General features: G+C 31.9%; 2 protein-coding genes across 3 annotated transcripts in view; both read right to left on the reverse strand.

Annotated features, from left to right (window-relative positions):
• LOC129921455 (GPI ethanolamine phosphate transferase 1) lies at positions 1-10,407 on the reverse strand. The gene is made up of 2 exons (XM_056003287.1): positions 9,471-10,407; positions 1-2,460 (listed from the first exon to the last, which is right to left on the reverse strand). The coding sequence occupies exons 1-2, from the start codon at positions 10,237-10,239 to the stop codon at positions 629-631; spliced, it is 2,601 nt and encodes an 866-aa protein (XP_055859262.1). The 5' UTR covers positions 10,240-10,407; the 3' UTR covers positions 1-628.
• Positions 10,408-11,762: 1,355 nt separating this feature from the next.
• Positions 11,763-25,677, reverse strand: part of LOC129921457 (uncharacterized) — a 40,817-nt gene continuing 26,902 nt past the window's right edge. Inside the window, exons 2-6 of one of the 2 annotated variants that reach the window (XM_056003292.1) lie at positions 16,602-16,779; positions 12,740-13,088; positions 12,476-12,682; positions 12,256-12,418; positions 11,763-12,200 (exon numbers count right to left, since the gene is read on the reverse strand). In XM_056003292.1, the coding sequence (XP_055859267.1) occupies positions 11,813-12,200; positions 12,256-12,418; positions 12,476-12,682; positions 12,740-13,088; positions 16,602-16,779 (1,285 nt within the window). In that variant the 3' untranslated portion in view covers positions 11,763-11,812. Of the gene's footprint in view, positions 12,201-12,255; positions 12,419-12,475; positions 12,686-12,739; positions 13,089-16,601; positions 16,780-25,677 lie in introns of both variants that reach the window. The other variant, XM_056003291.1, reaches the window with a different exon arrangement.

Consider the following 25,677-nt stretch of genomic DNA (forward strand, 5'->3'; position numbering starts at 1 on the left):
GTCTTTGGGGGTTCATACGTATGAAATTCGTAATAAAATTTAACAAGAGCTAAACTTGAATATTTTTTTTAAGTTTTTCCATTGGCAGAACTGAATATACAATTTTAAAGGTTACACAAATCGAACAACTCACGCAGCCAGATCTATAAGTTTTCAATTTTCTGTTGAATTTTTGTAGGTTTTGGAGTTGGAAAATAATTGCAGCGTTTATACTTATTCGACCAAATTATTTTATGCTTAAAGAAAAATCTAGAATCAATAGATAAAAAAAGTAATAATTCAAAAAATGTCACATAGGAAATTCATCCCCTTAGCGCTTTAATTGTGGTAATTTATTTTTGTAGTATGTATTTGAATAAATTGATTCAAGCGCCTGTTTTCCTTTAAAATGCATTTATTGAACTGAATAAGATTTCACAAATACTCGATTCTATTTAAATACCTAACAATACAATATGCAACTTCTGAAACAAATTTCAGATTTTTAATACAAGATTTTAAATATTTATTTATTAAAAATTTAATAATACTTTTAACAATATAATAAATGCTTTCTAGAAAAAATCAACAAAATAACTTATCTAAAGTCCAAAGATTTACATATTTTTCTTTTTTTTTTAATTTTAATTTATTTGATCTTTGCAAATGGTTTTCTTGTCAATGGCATTTTCAAATACATCTTTACAATATAAGTTGTCGCCACAAGAACCAATGTGGTAGCTTCCATTATAACAAAATGTGATATCGATGAACCAATTTCCAACCATGATCCTTTATTTCGAACCAAAAATAGAAAATTCAATCCCATAACATCGCATATGAATAACATAGCAATAAATACTTTCTCTTCATTCAACATTGGACCAATTGTTCCATAAATAATGACCACACTTAACAACATCGGCAAGAATAATTTCAATATTACCAAACCCATAATAATGAATGGTGAGAATGTTGTTATAAAACAACGCATTACATTTGGATCGAATGAACTCACCGAAGCAGTATTCCCAGTACCAAAGAATGTGAACAAAGTGTACAAAAGAATGGCCAAAGCATACTCAAATGATTCTGCCAAATCATCATCATTTCGTATAGAGTCTAGTTGGGTTTGTCTTTCTATTTTGTGTGAGAAGCTAAGCATAAGCTGAGAACCTAGAAGAACAACAAATATGACTTCAAAACTTGTACACAGCAGGACATAGCCTGTGGACAGACTGAAAAAAACTATTTCTACTTGAGATTTGAGAGAGTTACTCGGTACATAGAATGGCGCTGCCAGAGAATGAATAAGGAAAAACCATGAAACTATTCGGCAAATTAATGGCACTGGTTCGAGATTGTTATGTTTAAATACACAAAAAGCTGCATTAAGCAATCCAACAATTGCAATTCCATACATCCATTTAGGAAGATTCGATTTGACTAAGAAACCCCGAGTAAGGGTAAGTACAGCTCCAATCAGGAGAAGAATATCGTTTTTCTGTCCCATAACATCAGAAAGAAGAGGGAATGTACAAAGTATAAGACTCATCCCAGACCACAGGGCAAACTTGATATTCTTTCCTGCAATTGACTTCAATTTGAGCGAAGCAAACATAAGAAACACAAGAGTAATGAACTCTCGCTTGAAGAATGATGTAACCATCAAAATAGCTCCAAGAATTACAACCAAGATTATTGTCAAATTCCTCCTGGTTATCAAGGATTTCAACCATCGCTGTTTACCTTGGGAACTCTGTAATGCAAGAGCCCATATAAGGACTGGAAGAATTATGTAGAAGCCAACTTCTATGGGAATTTTCTGTAGAAAGATATAAATTAACAAAACCAGGCCCAAAATCATTGGTTTAGTGAAAATTTTCACCGATGTCATGGGTCTTCCTCTGACAAAGAATGTTATCAAACAAAACATCCAAATAAAAAGCGACAAGCTTGTGCAAAAAAGCAAAACATTCTGATAATAGGTGTGATAGTAATCAATCCCATCCAGAGCCTTCTGCATCAGGATAAACGAATCGTCAATTATTTGGTCGAAATTGCTAGACTTCATGATTTTTTCTATTTTTGATCTGAACTGACTAATTGAGTATTCATTGAGGGCTTTGAACGATGGTAGATAGTTAGAAAAGGCTCCTTGATTGAATGCTTTAAACAATGCCTCAAATTGAGCTATCAATTGGAGGGCATTGGTATAGGAAGCCGTTGCCATGTATTCCGATGATACATTGAGTACTTCCTTGGGAAGCTTTCCGAAGCTATTCATCGGCGGTGGAAGGCCAATGAGCGAGGACATCAAAGGTGCAGCTTGCCCTTGTTCGATGTTGATTAGAGGAATAGTAATGCCATCAATTTCAATTGTCTTCTGAGATTTGGAGGCTTCTTTCCAGTTGTTCACACCAGCTCCCCAGACTAGGAATGGAGTTTCAGTTTCTAGAGGATCTCCAGCACCATGAGAACCTGAGAAATAAATTTATTTATTTATTTAATTCGATAAATCTTTGCCGCCGGGTACAAAGGGGTTAAGTCATGATAGTAAATTTATGTTTTTGATACCAAATAAAAGAGAATAAATTGCACGACTGGGGTCGCACGTACTTGCTCTTATGCTTAAAGTAACTATAATGTTAAAGCTTTTTATTCAAGAAATTTAAAATTCGATATTTTGAAGAAATTTCATAAGTAGTATAAAAAAATTAAATCTGTTTTTATAATTAATAAAAGTCCGTTTTAAAATATCTTTAAAAAAAAAAACAAATATGCCATTTTATTTCTCGTATAAAAAGGTATTTTTAGAAAAAAAATTTTGAAAATTGTAGGAGCCGTTTTTTAAAAAAATAATTTTTTATATATAAAATTTTTTTAACATTTTTCAAAAAAAAAGTTGGTATGCCATTTTGAAGAAATAATTAATTTACACATAAAAACTAAATTTGAAAATTTTTCATTGATCCGTTTTCAAAAAATTGATTTTTCAAAAAAAAATTTTGAAATATTTTTTAAAAATCCAAAAATGCGTTTTTTGAAAATTTTCTAAAATTTTAATATTATCTTTACTTACACACTTTTGTATAAAAATTTTCATTTAAATCGGGTTAATTTTGTACGAGATATTCAGAAACGAAAAAAACCGTTCTATGACAGGTACCGTTAATAACGGTACAAAAAATATTTTTTTTATTTAAAATGTTGGCCCTTATGTGTAGTATTACACACAAAAATTTTAATCAAAATCGTTAGAGCCGTTTTTGAAAAAAATTAACTTTTCTATTTCCGTTATATGGCAGGTACCGTTAGTTTTGGTCATAAAAAAAAAATTTCAATTTCCCCTCTAGGGAATCGCCAAAAACTGCTAACCACCAAGTTTGAAGAAAATCACTTCACTCGTTTAGGCTGCAGCTCCAGATAGAGACAGACACACAGACAGACAGACAGACAGACAGACAGAATTGCCGGACCCACTTTTTTGGCATTCTCCATCATCGTAATGTCATGTAAAATTGTTATCTCGAGTTCGATTTTTTTTACGAATCCTAAACTTGCCCTATAGTACCTATATCGCAAGTAAAAAAGAGGTTATTCTTATTTCATCGAAACCCGAAAAGTGCAATTTTGTGACTTAACCCCTTTGTACCCGACGGCAAAGAAATACTAAAGTTACTCCTTAACATTAAATTTATATACAAAAAAATATTAAATACAATATTACATACATTAAAATTGTGCATAAAAGAAATTGTGTTTGAATTTTTTGATTTTAAAATTAACATTAAATTTAATGAAGAAATTATAAATTATTATCTGTTGAAGACTGAAATCATATGATTTAAAGAACTATTTACACCATAATTTGTTCTGCTAAATATTGGACATAAAATAGTTTGTCTACATAAATTAGCTTGATTGTAGCTGAAATTTAGACGATCCAGAGCTGATGGAGATGTTATTGATTCATTTATGTATAAATACCAATGGACCGAAGTGATTGCCTTGGGGAACACCAGAGTTAATAAAGAATTGATCAGAAAGTTAATTTCTAAAATTTATACTATAACTTTTGTTTCCTAAATAAGATGAAATGCATAATAAAAAATATTCCTTAAAACCCAGAGCCCTTAGTTTAAATATAAGTGTTTCGTAACAAAGCTTATCGAACGCTTTGCTAAAATCGTTTTGGTTTACAGATATGAGATCTCAATGAACAGGCCTATGCATTCAACTAAAAAAATTGCAATTTTATTTTTTTAAGATTTTCGAAAATTTATCGAAGGACTCTAAAAAAAATGAATTTTCAAAAATTTACTCCAAATCCACAGAATGAGGCATCAAAAGAAAGGGCTCTTTAGACTCTATTCATAACTGAAAACCAAAAGTTTTTAGGGGTTCGGGCTGCTGAATTATTTGAAATCGAAATATTTTTTTTTCCTTCATTCGGAAGCAGATATTTTCGAATCAAAGTCCCGAAAAAATTTTTTGTTTACCAATATGAGGCTCAACTTTATTGCCCATCGACAGGATCTTCCTATCTTATGAAGCATTTGTAACCTACAAGAACGAGAAGACACGGTCCATTTCATAGGCAGATGTCCAGTTTTGATGGAGATAAGGAGAAGCATCCTAGGATGTGATTACCTATCAAGGGAACAAGCTATCAAGCTTTTGGATGAAATTGATATCAAAAAAATATTTCAATACTGTAAAATTGCACTTGCATACAGAAACAGCATAATTTCTGAAAATTTTTAATTCGAAATTTATAATTCAATATACCTAATCAAAATAATCATAACTTAAAATTTAAATTCAAAATTAATTATTTTAATGATGTATTAACAAAAAATTATTATTGTAGATCGTTTATATATTTTTTAATAACTATTGTCAATCAGGCAGACGTCACAGCCATGTTCTGTTGATTTTTTGTAAATCTCTAATATATAAAAACTCCTTCGAAACGGCTAGAAATTTTATACACATATCGGGTAGGTCTGAGAATCGGCCAACATCTTTTTTTCATACCTCTAAATTGTTAGGGTGGTCCAGCCAAATTTTTTTTTTATATCTTCTTGGAACGATTTTTTCGAAATTTTTTGTGTGAAATTGAAAATTGAAAGTCTGAGAATCGGCCATTCGACCAACATGAATCTTCATATCATTAAATCGTTAGGGTGGTCCAATCAAAAAAATTTCTATATTTTATTGAAATGATTTTTATGAAATTTTACAGGTATACCGAATAAGTCTAAAATCGGCCAACATCTATTTTTATACCACGAAATATATTAAGGGTGGTCCAACCAAAAATTTTTTTTTTTTTTATATATTTTTGGAACGATTTTTATGAAATTTTGTGGGTACTTTGGGTAAGTCTAAGAATCGATCAAAATCTATTTCCATACCATAAATGGTTAGTGTGGTATACTCCAAATTTTTTTTAACGATTTTTTCAAGTTCTGGCTTTCTGTTGTTTTCAAGGGGTTCAAAAAAGTTAGCTTTCCAAATCATATGAATAGCCTAAATTCGTAATATTTCATATTCTAAATATAGAAACTTTAAGCCTACAAACATCAATCTTGATAATGCGATCAATAGAACTCAAAAAAACACATTCTTTTATTTATAAAGACCTGGGGTCGAACTACAGCAAACGTTCGTTAACGTTTTGACTATTGCTTTAAATCTATTTAATCAGAAGAAAATGTTAGAGACATAAGGCGTCAATACGTTAACGAACGTATGCCGTAGTTCGACCCTTTTATACTATATTTTATGTTGTGACCCGATTTTTTTTTGGAAAAGATTGACACACTCCAAAATTGGAAGTAAATAGCCTAAGAGGCGTAACGAAGTCCGCCGCACAAGTAATATCCATCCTTTAAAAAAATTATTTTAATTTTTTTTTAGTCCTTCCCGTTTTTTCACAACACAGTTTTGTTTAAGCTTAATTAGTAGTCAGCTGAGCTAGAAGTGAAATTGTCGATTTTTTGATCTTTGAGAACAGTTTTTCATTTTTTTTGTTGATTCATTAAAAATTTAAGTATGCAGCCTTCAACTTCGGGTATGTAAGAGTTATTTAAACAATTTTTTTTTTGTTATATGTAAATATATATGTAAAATTTTAGTGAAGTTCCGTGATCAGTTTTTTCAAAGGGTTATTTTAGAGGTTCTGTGAAATCCATTGATTTTTAAATGTGTTCCGAGTGTAATCGAGTTGTGTTTTATGTGATTTTAAAATGTTTGTGATGTTTATTTTGTGATTCCGTCAAAAAAACGTGCTCGTTTTGCACCCTTTTTGTGATATGTGAATTTTCGTAACTTTTGAACCTTAACTTTTTTTTTTTTTATTTTTTTCGTTGCTTTAGGAATCTCTTCAAATTCAATTTTTTTTAACAAGAACGCAACTTGTAGAAATTATGAAAAGATGTGAGAGTGTTATGATTGAGGATCAGATGGATTTAAAAAAAAATATCTTCTAAATATGACAAAAAGTACCGAAATTAGCCAAGTTAATGAATTCAATAGACTTTTCTCGCATTTTAAATCCGAGTTCAAAACGCGGTGGGTCAAAGATTCTAGAATCAAACAAAGATTTAATGCAACAAACGAAAATTGGCTCAATACCTCAATTGTTTTTAAAAAGGCAGAAGAATCTGCAAAGAAACGTGCTCGTCCAAAAAAATTGCAGTCTTATCCCCCAGAAGCACCTGCGCTATTGAAACCCAAGCATTCCCGAAGCAAACATTTTTGTTGAAACTAACGTAAAGTGATGAATAAACTTATTTTATAATTTTTTTTTAGTTTTTTTTAATTAAGCACTGATTTTTCAATCGTCAGTTAGGCTATCAGAAGAATAAATGTCAGTATAAAAAAAACTTTTATTCCTAGGAATAAGCTCTATCTGAGGTTTATCTGAATATTGAAAAATTGGCCCTAAATTTAAAAAAGTCGATGAAAATAAAAACTTTAAATTAAAAAAAAAGATTTTTTTTTAAATCAGATTTTCTCTACAATAAGGGTAAAGTTGGATAAAAGCATGGATAAAAGTTATGTCAGATAAGAAATTAATATATTATTAAGTATCTTGAGCCTTAAAATAACCTTTCAATCTGAAAAATACTAACATTTTTATTATATCCCAAATAAGTGGGCGTTTTAGTGGGCGTGACAATTATAGCATTAGATATGGCCTAGTAAGGGTCTCAGAAGCATATATACAAAATTTCAGGTTCCTAGCGCTTACGGTTGATTTAATACCACATTTTAAGGCATTCTGCCCCACTGTGCGCCGGGTCAACTAGTATAATATATTTATTTGTATACCAATTAATATTAATATTAATAAAAATCAACTTAATCTAATCTAATCTTATAAGACAAGACAAATAATTTATTAGAAAATGTTCGGGATAGCGAAAGTTTTGCAATAGGACGATAATTGGTAATTTCTTTAGAAGAGGTTTGTGTATGGTTTTTCATACTTGCAGGGAAGCTGCCTTTGTAATCAATTTAAACTGAAGGTTTTTAATGAACAACAACAACTGTGTGTAAACACCAAGTTCATAGGCTAGAGTTAAAGCTATTTCACGGTGTCCAACCCGATCATCAGACTCCTTGCAGTGCTGCTAAGTCGCTTATGTTCAATAAAGTTTGAAAATTGCCCGACGCACTGTTGTCCAAAATGACTTATCTCGTTGCAAAAATCATAACTTTTGAACGGATTGAGGTAGCGGTACAGTTTTTTTTTTTTAATTTGAAGGAAATTTCCAGGGCTGTTACACCAATGAATTTCAAGAAAATTGTTTTACAGGGTGTTTAGGAATCATCGGCCGAAAACCGATTTTCTTAAAAAAAAAAATATTTAAATTAAAATTGGTATGCCATTTTGTAGAAATCACTAATTCACATCTAAAAAAAGTTCAGATTACACTTTTCCATGATATTACGATTATAGAGAATGCCAAAAAAGTTGGTCCCGGAAGTCCGTCTGTCTGTCTGTCTGTATAAGGATCTACAGCCTAAACGGATGGACCGATTGACTTCAAATTTGGTATGTAGCATTTTTTGGAGACCCTCCAGAGGGGTTTTTGAAATTAATTTTTTTGGGCCAAAAATAACGGTACTTGTCATACACCAATTTCAGTAAAGCTGTAATTGCTCAAAAACGGCTCCAACGATTTTGTTTAAAAAATTCAAATGTAAGTTTGAAAACAAGGTCTATCTTCAAATGAAAAAAATTTTTTTGGAAAATCATTATTAACGGTACCTGCCATAGAACGGTTTTTTTTAAATCCGATATTCTCCGAAACGGCTTATTCGATTTCAACGAAACTTTTTTTGAAGAAGCACTTATATAACTCAAATATAGGCCAAAAATAAAATTTCAAAAAAAATAATTTTTGGATTTTTAAAAAAAATTTGAAATTTTTTTTTGAAAAATAAAATTTTCGAAAACGCGACATTGTATTTTTTTGAAATTTTGTTTTTAGATGCGGATTAGTGATTTCTACAAAATGGCATACCAATTTTAATTTAAACATTTTTTTTAAAGAAAATCTGTTCCTTCTGCCTTCATTTTTTTTCAAAGTACAAAATCTCGGCAGTGCGCAAGCATGCGCAGCTAAATATTTTTATTTTGGATCAACAATTGATTGGTACACATACCCTATTCGGCTTAATGCATGGAACCGAATGGATTTTTTACGGTACCTGCCATAAAACCGTTTTTTTTCAAATCCGATATTCTCCGAAACGGCTTATTCGATTTCAACGAAACTTTTTGTGAAGAAGCACTTATATAACTCAAATATAAGCCAAAAATAAAATTTAAAAAAAATAAATTTTGGATTTTTAAAAAAATTTTGAAATTTTTTTTTGAATAATAAAATTTTCGAAAACGGGAAATTGTATTTTTTTGAAATTTTGTTTTTAAATGTGGATTAGTGATTTCTACAAAATGGCATACCAATTTTAATTTAAACTTTTTTTTTAAAGAAAATCTGTTTTTGGCCGATGATTCCGAAACACCCTGTGAAATAATTTTATTGAAATTCATTGGTATAACAGCCCTAGAAATGTCCTTCAAATAAAAAAAAAAATTGTACCGCTAACTCAATCCGTTCAAAAGTTATGATTTTTGCAACGAGATAAGTCATTTTGGACAACCGTGCGACGCTTGAACTCACGACCTAATTTCATTTTTAGAACCTATTTTGTAAACTGGTGTTATAAAACGACTTTTCCAAAATAATGGAAATGTTGAAAACTTTATAGAGGCATTGAAAAGAACAAAAAGAGGATAGGATAATTCAGACACAAACTTCTTCAAAACACAAGATGGAACACTATCAGGGACTGAAACAGTTCTCAAAAATCATAAGTTTTTTGAGTCATTGAATTTTTTTAAATGCCAAAATTTATTTAAATTAGAACTAGTTCCAAATCTGTTATCAAAGCAACTTTGTCCGACTTACCATGATTCGTCATTCCATGATCGGATGTTAAAACATAGGCGGTCTTTTGGTCAGGGAATGTTTTCTCAAAGATTTGGTACATTTCGTAAACTCCCTTCTCGGTGCTATGGAGTGTCTCGAGGAACAACTCTGATCCAGGTTTGTGGATATGACCAGCAATATCCAAACCAAGAAGATGCAAAAAGAAGACAACACCTTCTTCCCTTTGCAATGATTCACCTCTTCGGTTTAAGAACAATTTAACTCTTTCAAAAACCCACTGATCAACAGCGGAGGAATTGTCCTTTCCACTAAAATCATACTCATCATATGCATCAATCATAAGAGTATTTTCGGCTGTAATCTTTGAGAAAATATGTAAAACATCCATCGCTCCCCAAGCGTAGGTATGTTCACTGCGATTAAAGACATTATCAAAGTCTATTGGATTTGCTTTCCAGCCACGTAATACAGCGGAAGGATCTTCATACAATCCAGCTATGAGTGCAATGTGTCCGGGACGAGATTCAGTTGGAACTCGAGTTTGTGAAATGCCAACTAATCCTTGAGAACGAATTAGTTGACGAATGTGTGGTATATCGGCGCATTGATTTTTGAAAAATGATTCAGCTCGAAGTCCATCGGTGACAATTAAAACTAATCGTTTGGCTGGAGGATTTGGCAAGTTCTTTTGTGGATGAAGGCCGGTTATTACAGGTGAACGAAAGTAGATAACGAAAATTGAACCGAGTAGGGCGATGTGGACGAGAATGGCATGTGTTATCCACATTTTGGAATGTTGTATTATTTAGATATTAATCATATTAAATGGGAATAGTTACTTTGTAAATAATAATTTGGAATAGTTTTCAAGTTTTATTGAAAATTTCATGGATTTTCTTTGAATTTTGTTTATTTTTGTATCGATTTTTTTACTTTTCATTTGCGGGCTGTCAAAAATGTCAACGTTCAGGTGAGTAGACTAGACATAAACAATGTAGGTAATGTAGTGCGAATAGATTTATGCCACGGACACACTAACCACGTTTTTTTTTTTTAGTTGGAAATTTTATTTGTATACGATCTAGTACAAACTTCAGGTTTTTTTGAAACCGTTCGTTTGGAGGTGTTTGTTTACTCATGACCAGAAGTGCGTTCTTTTATTCGCCGATGATAACCGATGTTATTGCTAATAGCCCAAATGAGATAATTTCTCAAATGAGGTTAGTTCAGATTTCAAATTAAATTTTTTTCTATAGATATGACATTAGAAATGAAAATAATTTGCGTAATCATCTCATTTGGGCTCTAGTGCTCTAGTTAATGAACTTATAGAAGCTTTATAGAAATTACCAAGTTTTGTATCTGCTTTTTGGTTTCGAAATTGAATAATCTAACTCGGACATTTTTTGGTTTTGAATGAATATGCTAGCTCGGACATTTCTGTGACAAAGATTTTGATTTTGTTAATGAATATTCTAAGATGGCCTATTGAGTTTAGTCATGACCAGATAATCTAATATTTACTACTAGAACAACTCATAATCTTGCATTGATTTCGTTGAAAGTTTTTGTTTTTGAGTAGATTGGAATTGCATTGATTCGTTGAAAGTGCGTTCGATTGAAAATCGCTAGTAAACTACTAGTAGTACTTTTTGCCACCTCCCAAAGGAACAGGGCTAATAAGAGACCTACTCTACTCATGCTCTTCTTCCCGAGTAGATACGATTTGTATTAAATTCGTTGAAAGTGCGTTCCATTTAAAATCGCTAGTAAACTACTAGTAGTACTTTGCCACCTCCCAAAGGAGGCGTACGTTCAGCTACTGGGGCCCCGGTGCAAAACTAAACTTGGGGGCCTCTCTGTTCTCTGCAGTACACAAAAAGGCGATTCATATCCTTAAGATAAGTATGTTTGGTAAAAATGATAAATCTGAGTGAACACTAAATCTTTAAGCTTCTTTATTTTGTTAATGCTAAAAAGTTTCTTCCTCACATAACCTCCGGCGGCGGCGGGGTCCTGTTATTCGTCGGGGGCCCCGGGACACTGCCCCGGCTGCCCAAACGGTGTGTAAGCCCCTGGGAACAATACTAGTCCCGTTCCATTGGAGGTAGTGGTAGCCCAACTTACTTTTCAGGTTTGGTAAAGGTATTACATCCTCCATTTGAAGATTCAACGCTGACTAGGTGGCGTGGAAAGCAGCTTAGCTTACATTTTTTTTCAATAACTTTTCAAATCTTTTTTTTTTTGTAACATACGATTATATATTTTTGAAACTTAACAATTGAACAGAATTTGATAGTAATCTTAATGAAGAATAAGCCAATTATTTTTTCAATTTCAAACAGAGATAAGAATAAAATTTAATTTATAATATTTTTGTTCAGAATCTTATTCTCAGCATGAATGGCAGTTGTTGTTGTTGATTCGTTATTCTCTTCAGTTTCTTGATGCTTGGCATTTTCTATATCTCTTTGTTTTTGTAACTGTCGAAATTCAGTTGGAGTCAACATACCACGAAGTATGGTATCATATTTAACACTGACTCCCTTTTTAGACATTTTTTGAAATAACTTCCAACATTCACGTTCTTTGGTTGATCGAACATGATCAGGAAATTCAAAGTCAACAGGGGATTCTGGAGCTGAAGAAGGTCCATTGTTATTGAAAATATTGTTTTCCTTTCTATCCTCTGCGTTTGATAGGTCATCCTTGTTTGTGGCTTTTGTTAGTTGTGACATTTTGATGGTACTATCAAAAATTTAAGGTTAAAAGTATAAATAACATTTCAAAGGCTAATGAATACCAATTTTCGAAATCACTGCGGAATATTGAACCAGGTGGCGCTGTAGGTGGCCGATTTGCTCTAAGTCTTGCGGCTAACGGTGCAATTGATCCTCTTCGTAGCATATGAGGAAATTCTTTAACGGCCATTTGAAAAGTTGGTTGCTCATTTTCTTGAAATGAAACTGTGAAAGAAAAGGTCTTAAGGTCCTTAAATAAATATAAAATTCCAGGCAAATTACCTGACTTTCCAGTTTTTCTCAAAGATGGCGCTCTTGCCGTTTGGCACTCATCCGTTGAACCACTATCTTCTTTCTCTGATTCACTACCTTCAGAACTAGCAAGTGAGACCAAAGTTATAACATCCGATGCTATCGTTGATCTTGAGCGAGAAAAGAGCTTTTTACCAGTTTGTCCAATAGTTGAGACCTCTGCGATTGTTTCTCCTTCTTCTAGTTAAAAAAGAGGTTTATTAAATTGAATCGAATAACATATTTGCATGAAACCTTTATCACAACTTGAATTTCTTGGTAATATCCTTCGGCGACGTGTTTTTCGTTTTGTATTTGCAAGCAAGTTCTTTGTTGAGTCAGCAATTGATCGTACTGGTGCTGACATAGCACGTACTAGTGGTGGTCTTTTTTGAATTGTCAAGGATGGAGATGCACTTAAAGTAACGGTATTTGGAGAAGGAACTGTTTGAATAGAATTAGATGTACAAAATTGATCGCCTTTTGTCGATTGGAACTGAGCTCGACGTTGAGCAGCAGAAGTTATTCGGCATTCAGACTGTACAGTGCTTTTATTGTTATCAACTGAAGGTTTTTTGTTATCAGAATGATGTGGTGTTGTTTTCTTAAATAAAAAAAAGAACATTTGATTGAAAAACATTTTGAATATTTTGTATGAGCTATTTTATCTGAGCAAATCCAAAAAGATATAAAAAAAAGCAATAAGAGTTTAAAAGAAATACATAAACGACTTGTAAAAAAAACCTTGGCAAGGAAAATGTCAAGAAGTCATTTATAGACCGAGAGCCCACAGAAAAATTTTGGGAATGGAGATATAATCAAAATGTAAGAATGCAGTTTTATAGCCTAATGCGTTCTAATAACGAATTCAAAAGTCTGTCAGCTTTAAATCACGGCTATATGTATGGTTTTCAGAGGGTTAAACAACTCATGTTTTCCAAATAATTTGAGTACATTAAACTAACACAAGTTCACATTATGGATGTAAAGACTCATGCTCATTTCCCCTGAACCTGAATTCCTTAATCTCGGCGCAGCGACAAATATAACTCCAGATATAAGTTTTATTTTAACTAACCATATCGGTTAGTTTTCAATTCAGAAAAATTAACAAAGAATTAAAGAGAAAAGTCTCCAAAATAAAGCCGCTTAAAGCCTAGTACCACAAAAATGCTAATGCCGACTTTTCACCAGTTGATTTTTGCCGTGCGGTGAAGCTTTTCGACTCGTGTGAATGTAAGCCGCTGTTGACTAAAGTGACAATCCCCATAGAAAAATCCTAACCGACTTAAGCCGTGCGACATATCGTGCGGCTTAAATCGAATCGTGAAAAGTCGGAAAAATATTGAGTATCCTGTCAAAGTCAAAATAAAAAAAATCAAAATTAATTTAAAATCAAGAAAAACAACAAAAAATAATTTTTAACACAAAAAAAAGTGAAAAAACCGTCAACACTGCAGTTGGAGTCAAGAAAAATGCACAGGACCATAAAAAGTAAGTAACACATGAGTGAAAACTCTCCAATTTTTCGCTAGAGCTGAACAAAACGAAATTTTTCGTACAAGATTTCGCTTCAGCTGCGTACTAGGCTTAAACAGCTTATAGCCTTAGTACGCAGCTGAAGCGAAACGAAAAATTTTCAAGTCTCCAAAGTCGACAACGAAAATGCTAGTGAAATAAGGGCGATTTTGTTCACTATTGCTCAACTTGGAGCAAACTCTCAAGTTGACAAACTTGAGAGTTGACTTTAACTCGAGAGTTAAAACAAAAGTTGAGAATCTATTTTGTTCACTATTTTTTTCTTAACTCTCGAGTTTAAAAAACAAAAGTTGGCCAACTTTCAGTTTTGAAAATATCCCTGGGATATTTGTGACAGCAAAGACAAATAATGTCAGTTTATAATCATCTTTTTATGTTTTTGTCATCAGTTAGAATTTTAATTAAGTTTGTGTTTTATTTTTGGTGTTCAAAATGTCGAAGCTTTTTTATTAGTCCGATTGTACGTGAGCGCCGTTTTTCAAGAATTTCAAATTCAAATCATTTGATTGATTTGATAAAATTATATTATTTGTATGGCTGTCAGTAATATAAAATGCGGAGTAATTGAAATAAATGTAACTGGATAGATGTGAATAGCGTCGGAAATGGTCTTTAGCACAAGAAAAAAATGTTTTTTTCACAAAGAAATGTCTAAATTTGAAGGTTTTAATAAATGTACATTTTAATAATATATAAGAAAATAAATAATGCAATTCTTTCTCTTTTAATTTGTCTTTGTTTTCGTTTTGTTTTTGCATCATATTTTTTTCTATGAATTTGTTCTTTTCCATAAGCAACATTTTTTATCGATACCACTAAAAAGAAAATGTTATTTTTCAATTTTTTCCTTCGGAACATTAATTTTTATCAAGGCTTGACCACACCGGAGGGTATGCGGTAGCGGTACGGGTAGAGGTAACGGTACTTGTATGAAAAAAATTCCAAACTGACATATCAACGTTCAGATGTGGAATTTTGTTCATACAAATATCGTTACCGCTACCCGTACCTCTACCGCATACCCTCCGGTGTGGCCAAGCCTTCATAATAACTGCCAACAAAATTTTGACAGAAAAATAAAAAAATAATAATTTTAAAGCAAACTCTCAAGTTTGGTCGGCAAAACTTCTCCTTTTTCCGGAAGTTGAGAAAACCGAAAGTTTATAAACTCTCGAGTTGAGAATCGAAAGTTAAAAACGTCAACTTTGCGTGAACAAAACAAAATCCAGAAGTTGAAGATAAAAATCCTCAAGTTATGCTCAACTTCTAGTGAACAAAATCACCCTAATATCATCGAGTGTTCTGTCGAAATCAATATTAAAAATATCCAAATTAATTTAAAATCAAGAAAAAACTACAAAAACAATTTTAACACAAGAAATTAATGAATTACAGCCTAGTACACTGCTGAAACGAAGAGAGTAAAAATAATAAAAATACAAATAAGAAAATTCGAGAAAAAACATCAATAAATAAGTTAAAAAAAAAAAACAAAGAAAATTTAATTTCGTACAAAATTTCGTTAACGAAATTCTGAACGGAAAATTTAGTTTTGCTTTTCGTTTTTCAAGCCTAGTAAGCAGCTGAAGCGAAACGAAATTTTCCATACAACGAAATTAAATTTTCTTTGTTTTTTTTTTAACTTATTTATTGATGTTTTTTCTCTAATTTTCTTATTTGTATTTTTATTATTTTTACTTTGCTATAATATCCGATGATATTTTTTCATCAACATGTCCGCTGTTGACTTTGGAGACTTCAAAATTTTCCGTTTTGCTTCAGCTGCGTACTAGGCTTCAGTACGCTCTAGCGAAAAATTGGAGAGTTTTCACTCATTTGTCACTTACTTTTTATTGTCCTGTGCATTTTTCTTGACTCCCACAGCAGTGTTGACGGTTTTTTCACTTTTAATTATTCATTTATTTCTTGCTTTAAAAATATTTTTTTGTTGATTTTTCTTGATTTTAAATTAATTTTTTTTTTTTTTTTTATTTTGACTGAATACTCGATGATATTTTTTCGTTAGCATTTTCGTTGTCGACCTTGGAGACTTGAAAATTTTCGTTTCGCATCAGCAGCGTTCTAGGCTTAAAAGTGAAAAAAACGTGAACGCTTTTGAAGTCAAGAAAACTGCACAAGACAATAAAAAGTAAGTGACAAATGAGTGAAAACACTAAAATTTTTCGCTAGAGCTGCATACTGAAAAACGAAAAGCAAAACGAATTTTTCGTTATGCTATTTTTGTATGGAAAATTTCGTTTTGCTTCAGCTGCATACTAGGCTTAAGGAATATGAAATAGTGTGAATTTAGCCTACTTATAGGAATTGGAAAACTCGCATTTCTATACCCTCTGAAAACAATATAAAGCCGCGATTTAAAGCTGCAAGACTTTTGAATTCATTATAAGAACGCATAAGGCTATAAATTTGCATACTCACACCCAAAATTAGCAGCTCTTCCATTATTATTTTCACGAATATATTGCTAGCAAGTTGGAAGGAACTTGAGGTACTAATTACATAGGGTGACAGCTAAATTAGTTTAAGGAGCTCGAATAAAAAAACATTTAAATCTTACCAAATAATCAGTACACTCGGATGAACTATCAATATCACTGTTAAAAGAGTCATTATCGACTGATTTTATTGTCTGCGTTAGATTAATACTAAGATTGATTTTATTCTCCGATTTTGATAAACCACTTGATGTTGACTTCTTATTTCGGTCGCTTATCAAATGTTGACTAGAAGTAACACTGCAAAAGAAAAAAAAAAAGAAAATCAACTTACATTATTATAGCCTCTACCTTTTGCAACAAGAAAACTTAAAAGCAATAAAATGCAAATCAACTTCCAGGAAATAGAAAAGCATGCAATTAAAACATTATTTGAGAAAATCATTTTTAAGCGCCAACCAACAATGTGAATATGTACAAAAAAAACATATATACCTAGAGTAAGTATTATAATCATCAACATCAATCTTAGTAGAAGAACTTCAAAAAGTTTTACATTCTTGAATGCAAAACTTTGTTTTTTGTTCTTTTTGTGAAAAGTTTACCGGCTTTTCCGGAGTGGTTCATGTGGAGAGTTAGTTCTGTTTTGCGTTGTATACTAGGTACATAGTGTTAAATGGAAAATCCTATGAGGTGTATTTTCTAACGGAATCATCAGTCAACATAGTATATGCAGCATATGTATGGGTTTAAGTCAGATATGATGACATGTCAACTCGATGTTAAATGATACTGTCACTGATAGTGCGAAATTTCGCACGCAACGTAGAATTTATTGATTTGTGCCAATCTTTCTTGAAGAAATTTATTTGTTTTGACTCGCATAGGTTTTGTCTTTGGACGGATTTCTTTTCTTTGGAAATTTTTTTAAAATGCATTTTTTCTGCAAGGGGTTATGATTGAATTTTTTTCGAAAATCCGAAAAAAATATATTTGTAATTTTTGTACATTTACGCACAGCCCAGTTCAGTGTCTGAGTCTTTAGTCTGAAGTTCAGGGCCGTCTTTAACTATCCTGGGGCCCTTGGACACACAAGAATTTGGGGCCCTTTTGGAAAGTAAAATAATAGTTGGCTAAAAGGCAATTGTTGGTTAAAAAGGGGCGCCAATATATCGTTCCATATAAAGTACCAGTGTCTTTATTAATGGGAGGGGGTGCCTAATACGTGAATTGAGTCATCAATCGTTGCCACTGCCAATAATTGAACTTTTTATACTGCCAATAAATTATCCCCTGTATCCGTTATCAGTTTCAGTTTGAAGAATTGGAAAAAAAGAGCTCAAACGGATCTATAGATTTGCTAAAAACTCGGTACAGACAATTTGTACGTGATTTCCAAGAGCCGTTTTTTTGTTTTATTTTAATGTTTCCTTTTTAACGGATATCTCCAATATAAAGTTTTCGAGTTATTGCAATTTTCTCAAAAACGGATAACGATTTTGCTTTGAAAAAAAAAACATTTAATGCTGCAAATTAATAAGGCCGCATTTTTTAAATAAGAATAATATTTTTTTGGACCGTTATTAATGGTACCTACCTACTTGCCATAGAACCGATTACTTAATGTAAACGACACAACCGATTTTAATGAAAATTTTGATATAAAAAGGTTTATACTAATATTAAAATTAAGAAAACTTAAAAAAAAATATTTTTGGATTTTGAAAAAAAAAAAATTTAAGTAATTTAATGAATTTTATTTGTCAATCTTTGAATACGAGAGCAATTCACAATTCAAAGTGAAAAAATGTTTGGAGGTGCCAACCATTGTACCATATGGCGTTTTCCATTGAATCATAAAATTGATGTACCGTCGACGAGTCGGCAATGGTTTTTTCTTAAACGTTTTCCAACGGATAAAGTGTTGGTTTTTTGTTTGCCGACGAATTGATTCTTATAACACATATTTATTACACTGATTTTAACACACTACAAATTTGACAGTATTGCAAACTTCAGACGAAATTATTATTTATGGAAAAAGATAATGGAAGAGAATTCGTTGTTTATATTAATAAATAATAAATAACCTTCTTGTTTTTTGAAAATATTATTGTCATATTTCTTGGAAAATTGTATTTGGGTTTGGATTTAAAATTTTGTCCGCATACAACGACGCCACATAATTTGTTTTCACTTTTCGGATCAAAGAGCCGAAACAAGTTTTGGTTAATAGGTGAGATCACAGTGAACAGGCCTAAGCATTCAGCTTAAAAAAATTACAAATTTATTTTTTTAAGATTTTCGAAAATTATCCAAAGGGTACCCCTCGTCTAAAAATTCGGATTATTCAAAAATTTTCTAAAAACCCATCGAATGAGACGTCAAAAGAAAGGACTCTTTAGATTCATTACTGAAAACCAAGAATTTATTTTTTTAAGATTTTCGAAAATTATCCAAGGGTACCCCTTGTCTAAAAATTCGGAATTTTCAAAAGAAAGGACTCTTTAGACTCTATTCATTACTGAAAACCAAGAGTTTGTAGGAGTTCGGGTTGTTGAAATATTTGCAATCGAAATATTTTTTTTTTTTCATTCGGAAGCAGATATTTTCGGATCAAAGAGCCGGAACAAGTTTTGGTTAACAGATATGAGATCACAGTGAACAGGCCTATGCATTCAGCTAAAAAAATTACAAATTAGTTTTTTTAAGATTTTCGAAAATTATCCAAGGGGTACCCCTTCTCCAAATCCATCGAACGAGACGTCAAAAGAAAGGACTCTTTAGACTCTATTCATTACTGAAAACCAAGAGTTTGTAGGAGTTCGGGTTGTTGAAATATTTGCAATCGAAATATTTTTTTTTTCATTCGGAAGCAGATATTTTCGGATCAAAGAGCCGGAACAAGTTTTGGTTAACAGATATGAGATCACAGTGAACAGGCCTATGCATTCAGCTAAAAAAATTACAAATTAGTTTTTTTAAGATTTTCGAAAATTATCCAAGGGGTACCCCTCGTCTAAAAATTCGGAATTTTCAAAAATTTTCTCCAAATCCATCGAACGAGACGTCAAAAGAAAGGACTCTTTAGACTCTATTCATTACTGAAAACCAAGAGTTTGTAGGAGTTCGGGTTGTTGAAATATTTGCAATCGAAATATTTTTTTTTTTTTTTCATTCGAAAGCAGATATTTTCGGATCAAAGAGCCGGAACAAGTTTTGGTTAACAGATATGAGATCACAGTGAACAGGCCTATGCATTCAGCTAAAAAAATTACAAATTAATTTTTTTAAGATTTTCGAAAATTATCCAAGGGGTACCCCTTGTCTAAAAATTCGGAATTTTCAAAAATTTTCTCCAAATCCATCGAACGAGACGTCAAAAGAAAGGACTCTTTAGACTCTATTCATTACTGAAAACCAAGAGTTTGTAGGAGTTCGGGTTGTTGAAATATTTGCAATCCAAATATTTTTTTTTTTTTTTTTTCATTCGGAAGCAGATATTTTCGCATCAAAGAGCCGGAACAAGTTTTGGTTAACAGATATGAGATCACAGTGAACAGGCCTATGCATTCAGCTAAAAAAATTACAAATTAGTTTTTTTAAGATTTTCGAAAATTATCCAAGGGGTACCCCTTGTCTAAAAATTCGGAATTTTCAAAAATTTTCTCCAAATCCATCGAACGAGACGTCAAAAGAAAGGACTCTTTAGACTCTATTCATTACTGAAAACCAAGAGTTTGTAGGAGTTCGGGTTGTTGAAATATTTGCAATCGAAATATTTTTTTTTTCATTCGAAAGCAGATATTTTCGGATCAAAGAGCCGGAACAAGTTTTGGTTAACAGATATGAGATCACAGTGAACAGGCCTATGCATTCAGCTAAAAAAATTACAAATTAATTTTTTTAAGATTTTCGAAAATTATCCAAGGGGTACCCCTTGTCTAAAAATTCGGAATTTTCAAAAATTTTCTCCAAATCCATCGAACGAGACGTCAAAAGAAAGGACTCTTTAGACTCTATTCATTACTGAAAACCAAGAGTTTGTAGGAGTTCGGGTTGTTGAAATATTTGCAATCGAAATATTTTTTTTTTTTTTTCATTCGAAAGCAGATATTTTCGGATCAAAGAGCCGAAACAAGTTTTGGTTAACAGATATGAGATCACAGTGAACAGGCCTATGCATTCAGCTAAAAAAATTACAAATTTATTTTTTAAGATTTTCGAAAATTATCCAAGTGGTACCCCTTGTCTAAAAATTCGGATTTTTCAAAAATTTTCTAAAAACCCATCGAATGAGACGTCAAAAGAAAGGACTCTTTAGATTCATTACTGAAAACCAAGAATTTATTTTTTTAAGATTTTCGAAAATTATCCAAGGGTACCCCTTGTCTAAAAATTCGGATTTTTCAAAAATTTTCTAAAAACCCATCGAATGAGACGTCAAAAGAAAGGACTCTTTAGACTCTATTCATTACTGAAAACCAAGAGTTTGTAGGAGTTCGGGTTGTTGAAATATTTGCAATCGAATTTTTTTTTTGTTTCATTCGGAAGCAGATATTTTCGGATCAAAGAGCCGGAACAAGTTTTGGTTAACAGATATGAGATCACAGTGAACAGGCCTATGCATTCAGCTAAAAAAATTACAAATTAATTTTTTTAAGATTTTCGAAAATTATCCAAGGGGTACCCCTTCTCCAAATCCATCGAACGAGACGTCAAAAGAAAGGACTCTTTAGACTCTATTCATTACTGAAAACCAAGAGTTTGTAGGAGTTCGGGTTGTTGAAATATTTGCAATCGAATTTTTTTTTTGTTTCATTCGGAAGCAGATATTTTCGGATCAAAGAGCCGGAACAAGTTTTGGTTAACAGATATGAGATCACAGTGAACAGGCCTATGCATTCAGCTAAAAAATTACAAATTATTTTTTTTAAGATTTTCGAAAATTATCCAAGGGGTACCCCTTGTCTAAAAATTCGGAATTTTCAAAAATTTTCTCCAAATCCATCGAACGAGACGTCAAAAGAAAGGACTCTTTAGACTCTATTCATTACTGAAAACCAAGAGTTTGTAGGAGTTCGGGTTGTTGAAATATTTGCAATCGAAATATTTTTTTTTTTTTTTTCATTCGAAAGCAGATATTTTCGGATCAAAGAGCCGGAACAAGTTTTGGTTAACAGATATGAGATCACAGTGAACAGGCCTATGCATTCAGCTAAAAAAATTACAAATTAATTTTTTTAAGATTTTCGAAAATTATCCAAGGGGTACCCCTTGTCTAAAAATTCGGAATTTTCAAAAATTTTCTCCAAATCCATCGAACGAGACGTCAAAAGAAAGAAATCTTTAGACTCTATTCATTACTGAAAACCAAGAGTTTGTAGGAGTTCGGGTTGTTGAAATATTTGCAATCCAAATATTTTTTTTTTTTTTTTTTCATTCGGAAGCAGATATTTTCGGATCAAAGAGCCGGAACAAGTTTTGGTTAACAGATATGAGATCACAGTGAACAGGCCTATGCATTCAGCTAAAAAAATTACAAATTAGTTTTTTTAAGATTTTCGAAAATTATCCAAGGGGTACCCCTTGTCTAAAAATTCGGAATTTTCAAAAATTTTCTCCAAATCCATCGAACGAGACGTCAAAAGAAAGGACTCTTTAGACTCTATTCATTACTGAAAACCAAGAGTTTGTAGGAGTTCGGGTTGTTGAAATATTTGCAATCCAAATATTTTTTTTTTTTCATTCGGAAGCAGATATTTTCGGATCAAAGAGCCGGAACAAGTTTTGGTTAACAGATATGAGATCACAGTGAATAGGCCTATGCATTCAGTTAAAAAAATTACAAATTAATTTTTTTAAGATTTTCGAAAATTATCCAAGGGGTACCCCTTGTCTTAAAATTCGGAATTTTCAAAAATTTTCTCCAAATCCATCGAATGAGACGTCAAAAGAAAGGACTCTTTAGACTCTATTCATTACTGAAAACCAAAAGTTTGTAGGAGTTCGGGTTGTTGAAATATTTGCAATCGAAATATTTTTTTTTTTTTTTCATTCGGAAGCAGATATTTTCGGATCAAAGAGCCGAAACAAGTTTTGGTTAACAGATATGAGATCACAGTGAACAGGCCTATGCATTCAGCTAAAAAAATTACAAATTAGTTTTTTAAGATTTTCGAAAATTATCCAAGGGGTACCCCTTGTCTAAAAATTCGGATTTTTTCAAAAATTTTCTAAAAACCCATCGAATGAGACGTCAAAAGAAAGGACTCTTTAGACTCTATTCAGTACTGAAAACCAAGAGTTTGTAGGAGTTCGGGTTGTTGAAATATTTGCAATCGAAATATTTTTTTTTTTTTTCATTCGGAAGCAGATATTTTCGGATCAAAGAGCCGGAACAAGTTTTGGTTAACAGATATGAGATCACAGTGAACAGGCCTATGCATTCAGCTAAAAAAATTACAAATTAGTTTTTTAAGATTTTCGAAAATTATCCAAGGGGTACCCCTTGTCTAAAAATTCGGAATTTTCAAAAATTTTCTCCAAATCCATCGAACGAGACGTCAAAAGAAAGGACTCTTTAGACTCTATTCATTACTGAAAACCAAGAGTTTGTAGGAGTTCGGGTTGTTGAAATATTTGCAATCGATTTTTTTTTTTTTTTCATTCGGAAGCAGATATTTTCGGATCAAAGAGCCGGAACAAGTTTTGGTTAACAGATATGAGATCACAGTGAACAGGCCTATGCATTCAGCTAAAAAATTACAAATTATTTTTTTTAAGATTTTCGAAAATTATCCAAGGGGTACCCCTTGTCTAAAAATTCGGAATTTTCAAAAATTTTCTCCAAATCCATCGAACGAGACGTCAAAAGAAAGGACTCTTTAGACTCTATTCATTACTGAAAACCAAGAGTTTGTAGGAGTTCGGGTTGTTGAAATATTTGCAATCGAAATATTTTTTTTTTTCATTCGGAAGCAGATATTTTCGGATCAAAGAGCCGAAACAAGTTTTGGTTAACAGATATGAGATCACAGTGAACAGGCCTATGCATTCAGCTAAAAAAATTACAAATTATTTTTTTTAAGATTTTCGAAAATTATCCAAGGGGTACCCCTTGTCTAAAAATTCGGAATTTTCAAAAATTTTCTCCAAATCCATCGAACGAGACGTCAAAAGAAAGGACTCTTTAGACTCTATTCATTACTGAAAACCAAGAGTTTGTAGGAGTTCGGGTTGTTGAAATATTTGCAATCGAAATATTTTTTTTTTTTTCATTCGGAAGCAGATATTTTCGGATCAAAGAGCCGGAACAAGTTTTGGTTAGCAGATATGAGATCACAGTGAATAGGCCTATGCATTCAGTTAAAAAAAATTACAAATTAATTTTTTTAAGATTTTCGAAAATTATCCAAGGGGTACCCCTTGTCTTAAAATTCGGAATTTTCAAAAATTTTCTCCAAATCCATCGAATGAGACGTCAAAAGAAAGGACTCTTTAGACTCTATTCATTACTGAAAACCAAAAGTTTGTAGGAGTTCGGGTTGTTGAAATATTTGCAATCGAAATATTTTTTTTTTTTTTTCATTCGGAAGCAGATATTTTCGGATCAAAGAGCCGAAACAAGTTTTGGTTAACAGATATGAGATCACAGTGAACAGGCCTATGCATTCAGCTAAAAAAATTACAAATTTATTTTTTAAGATTTTCGAATATTATCCAAGTGGTACCCCTTGTCTAAAAATTCGGATTTTTTCAAAAATTTTCTAAAAACCCATCGAATGAGACGTCAAAAGAAAGGACTCTTTAGATTCATTACTGAAAACCAAGAATTTATTTTTTTAAGATTTTCGAAAATTAGCCAAGGGTACCCCTTGTCTAAAAATTCGGATTTTTCAAAAATTTTCTAAAAACCCATCGAATGAGACGTCAAAAGAAAGGACTCTTTAGACTCTATTCAGTACTGAAAACCAAGAGTTTGTAGGAGTTCGGGTTGTTGAAATATTTGCAATCGAAATATTTTTTTTTTTTTCATTCGGAAGCAGATATTTTCGGATCAAAGAGCCGGAACAAGTTTTGGTTAACAGATATGAGATCACAGTGAACAGGCCTATGCATTCAGCTAAAAAAATTACAAATTAGTTTTTTTAAGATTTTCGAAAATTATCCAAGGGGTACCCCTTGTCTAAAAATTCGGAATTTTCAAAAATTTTCTCCAAATCCATCGAATGAGACGTCAAAAGAAAGGACTCTTTAGACTCTATTCATTACTGAAAACCAAGAGTTTGTAGGAGTTCGGGTTGTTGAAATATTTGCAATCGAAATATTTTTTTTTTTTTTCATTCGGAAGCAGATATTTTCGGATCAAAGAGCCGAAACAAGTTTTGGTTAACAGATATGAGATCACAGTGAACAGGCCTATGCTTTCAGCTAAAAAAATTACAAATTAATTTTTTTAAGATTTTCGAAAATTATCCAAGGGGTACCCCTTGTCTAAAAATTCGGAATTTTCAAAAATTTTCTCCAAATCCATCGAACGAGACGTCAAAAGAAAGGACTCTTTAGACTCTATTCATTACTGAAAACCAAGAGTTTGTAGGAGTTCGGGTTGTTGAAATATTTGCAATCGAAATATTTTTTTTTTTTTCATTCGGAAGCAGATATTTTCGGATCAAAGAGCCGAAACAAGTTTTGGTTAACAGATATGAGATCACAGTGAACAGGCCTATGCTTTCAGCTAAAAAAATTACAAATTAATTTTTTTAAGATTTTCGAAAATTATCCAAGGGGTACCCCTTGTCTAAAAATTCGGAATTTTCTCCAAATCCATCGAATGAGACGTCAAAAGAAAGGACTCTTTAGACTCTATTCATTACTGAAAACCAAAAGTTTGTAGGAGTTCGGGTTGTTGAAATATTTGCAATCGAAATATTTTTTTTTTTTTTCATTCGGAAGCAGATATTTTCGGATCAAAGAGCCGAAACAAGTTTTTATTTTATTTTATTTTATTTATTTTATTTATTTCATTTTTCGTGATTGCCTACAATCTGTAAGATATAAAATCTTATAAAATAGAGGTAAGCTAATTTTACAGAATTGAGCCAAAAATGTTACTTTAATTAATAAAATTGAAAACAAATTAATTATATGAGATATCTAAATATATACATAAGTTCAATTAATATCGTATAATAG

The sequence above is a fragment of the Episyrphus balteatus genome, chromosome 1, assembly GCF_945859705.1.
Source record: "Episyrphus balteatus chromosome 1, idEpiBalt1.1, whole genome shotgun sequence".
In the NCBI taxonomy this organism is placed as follows: Eukaryota; Metazoa; Arthropoda; class Insecta; order Diptera; family Syrphidae; genus Episyrphus; species Episyrphus balteatus.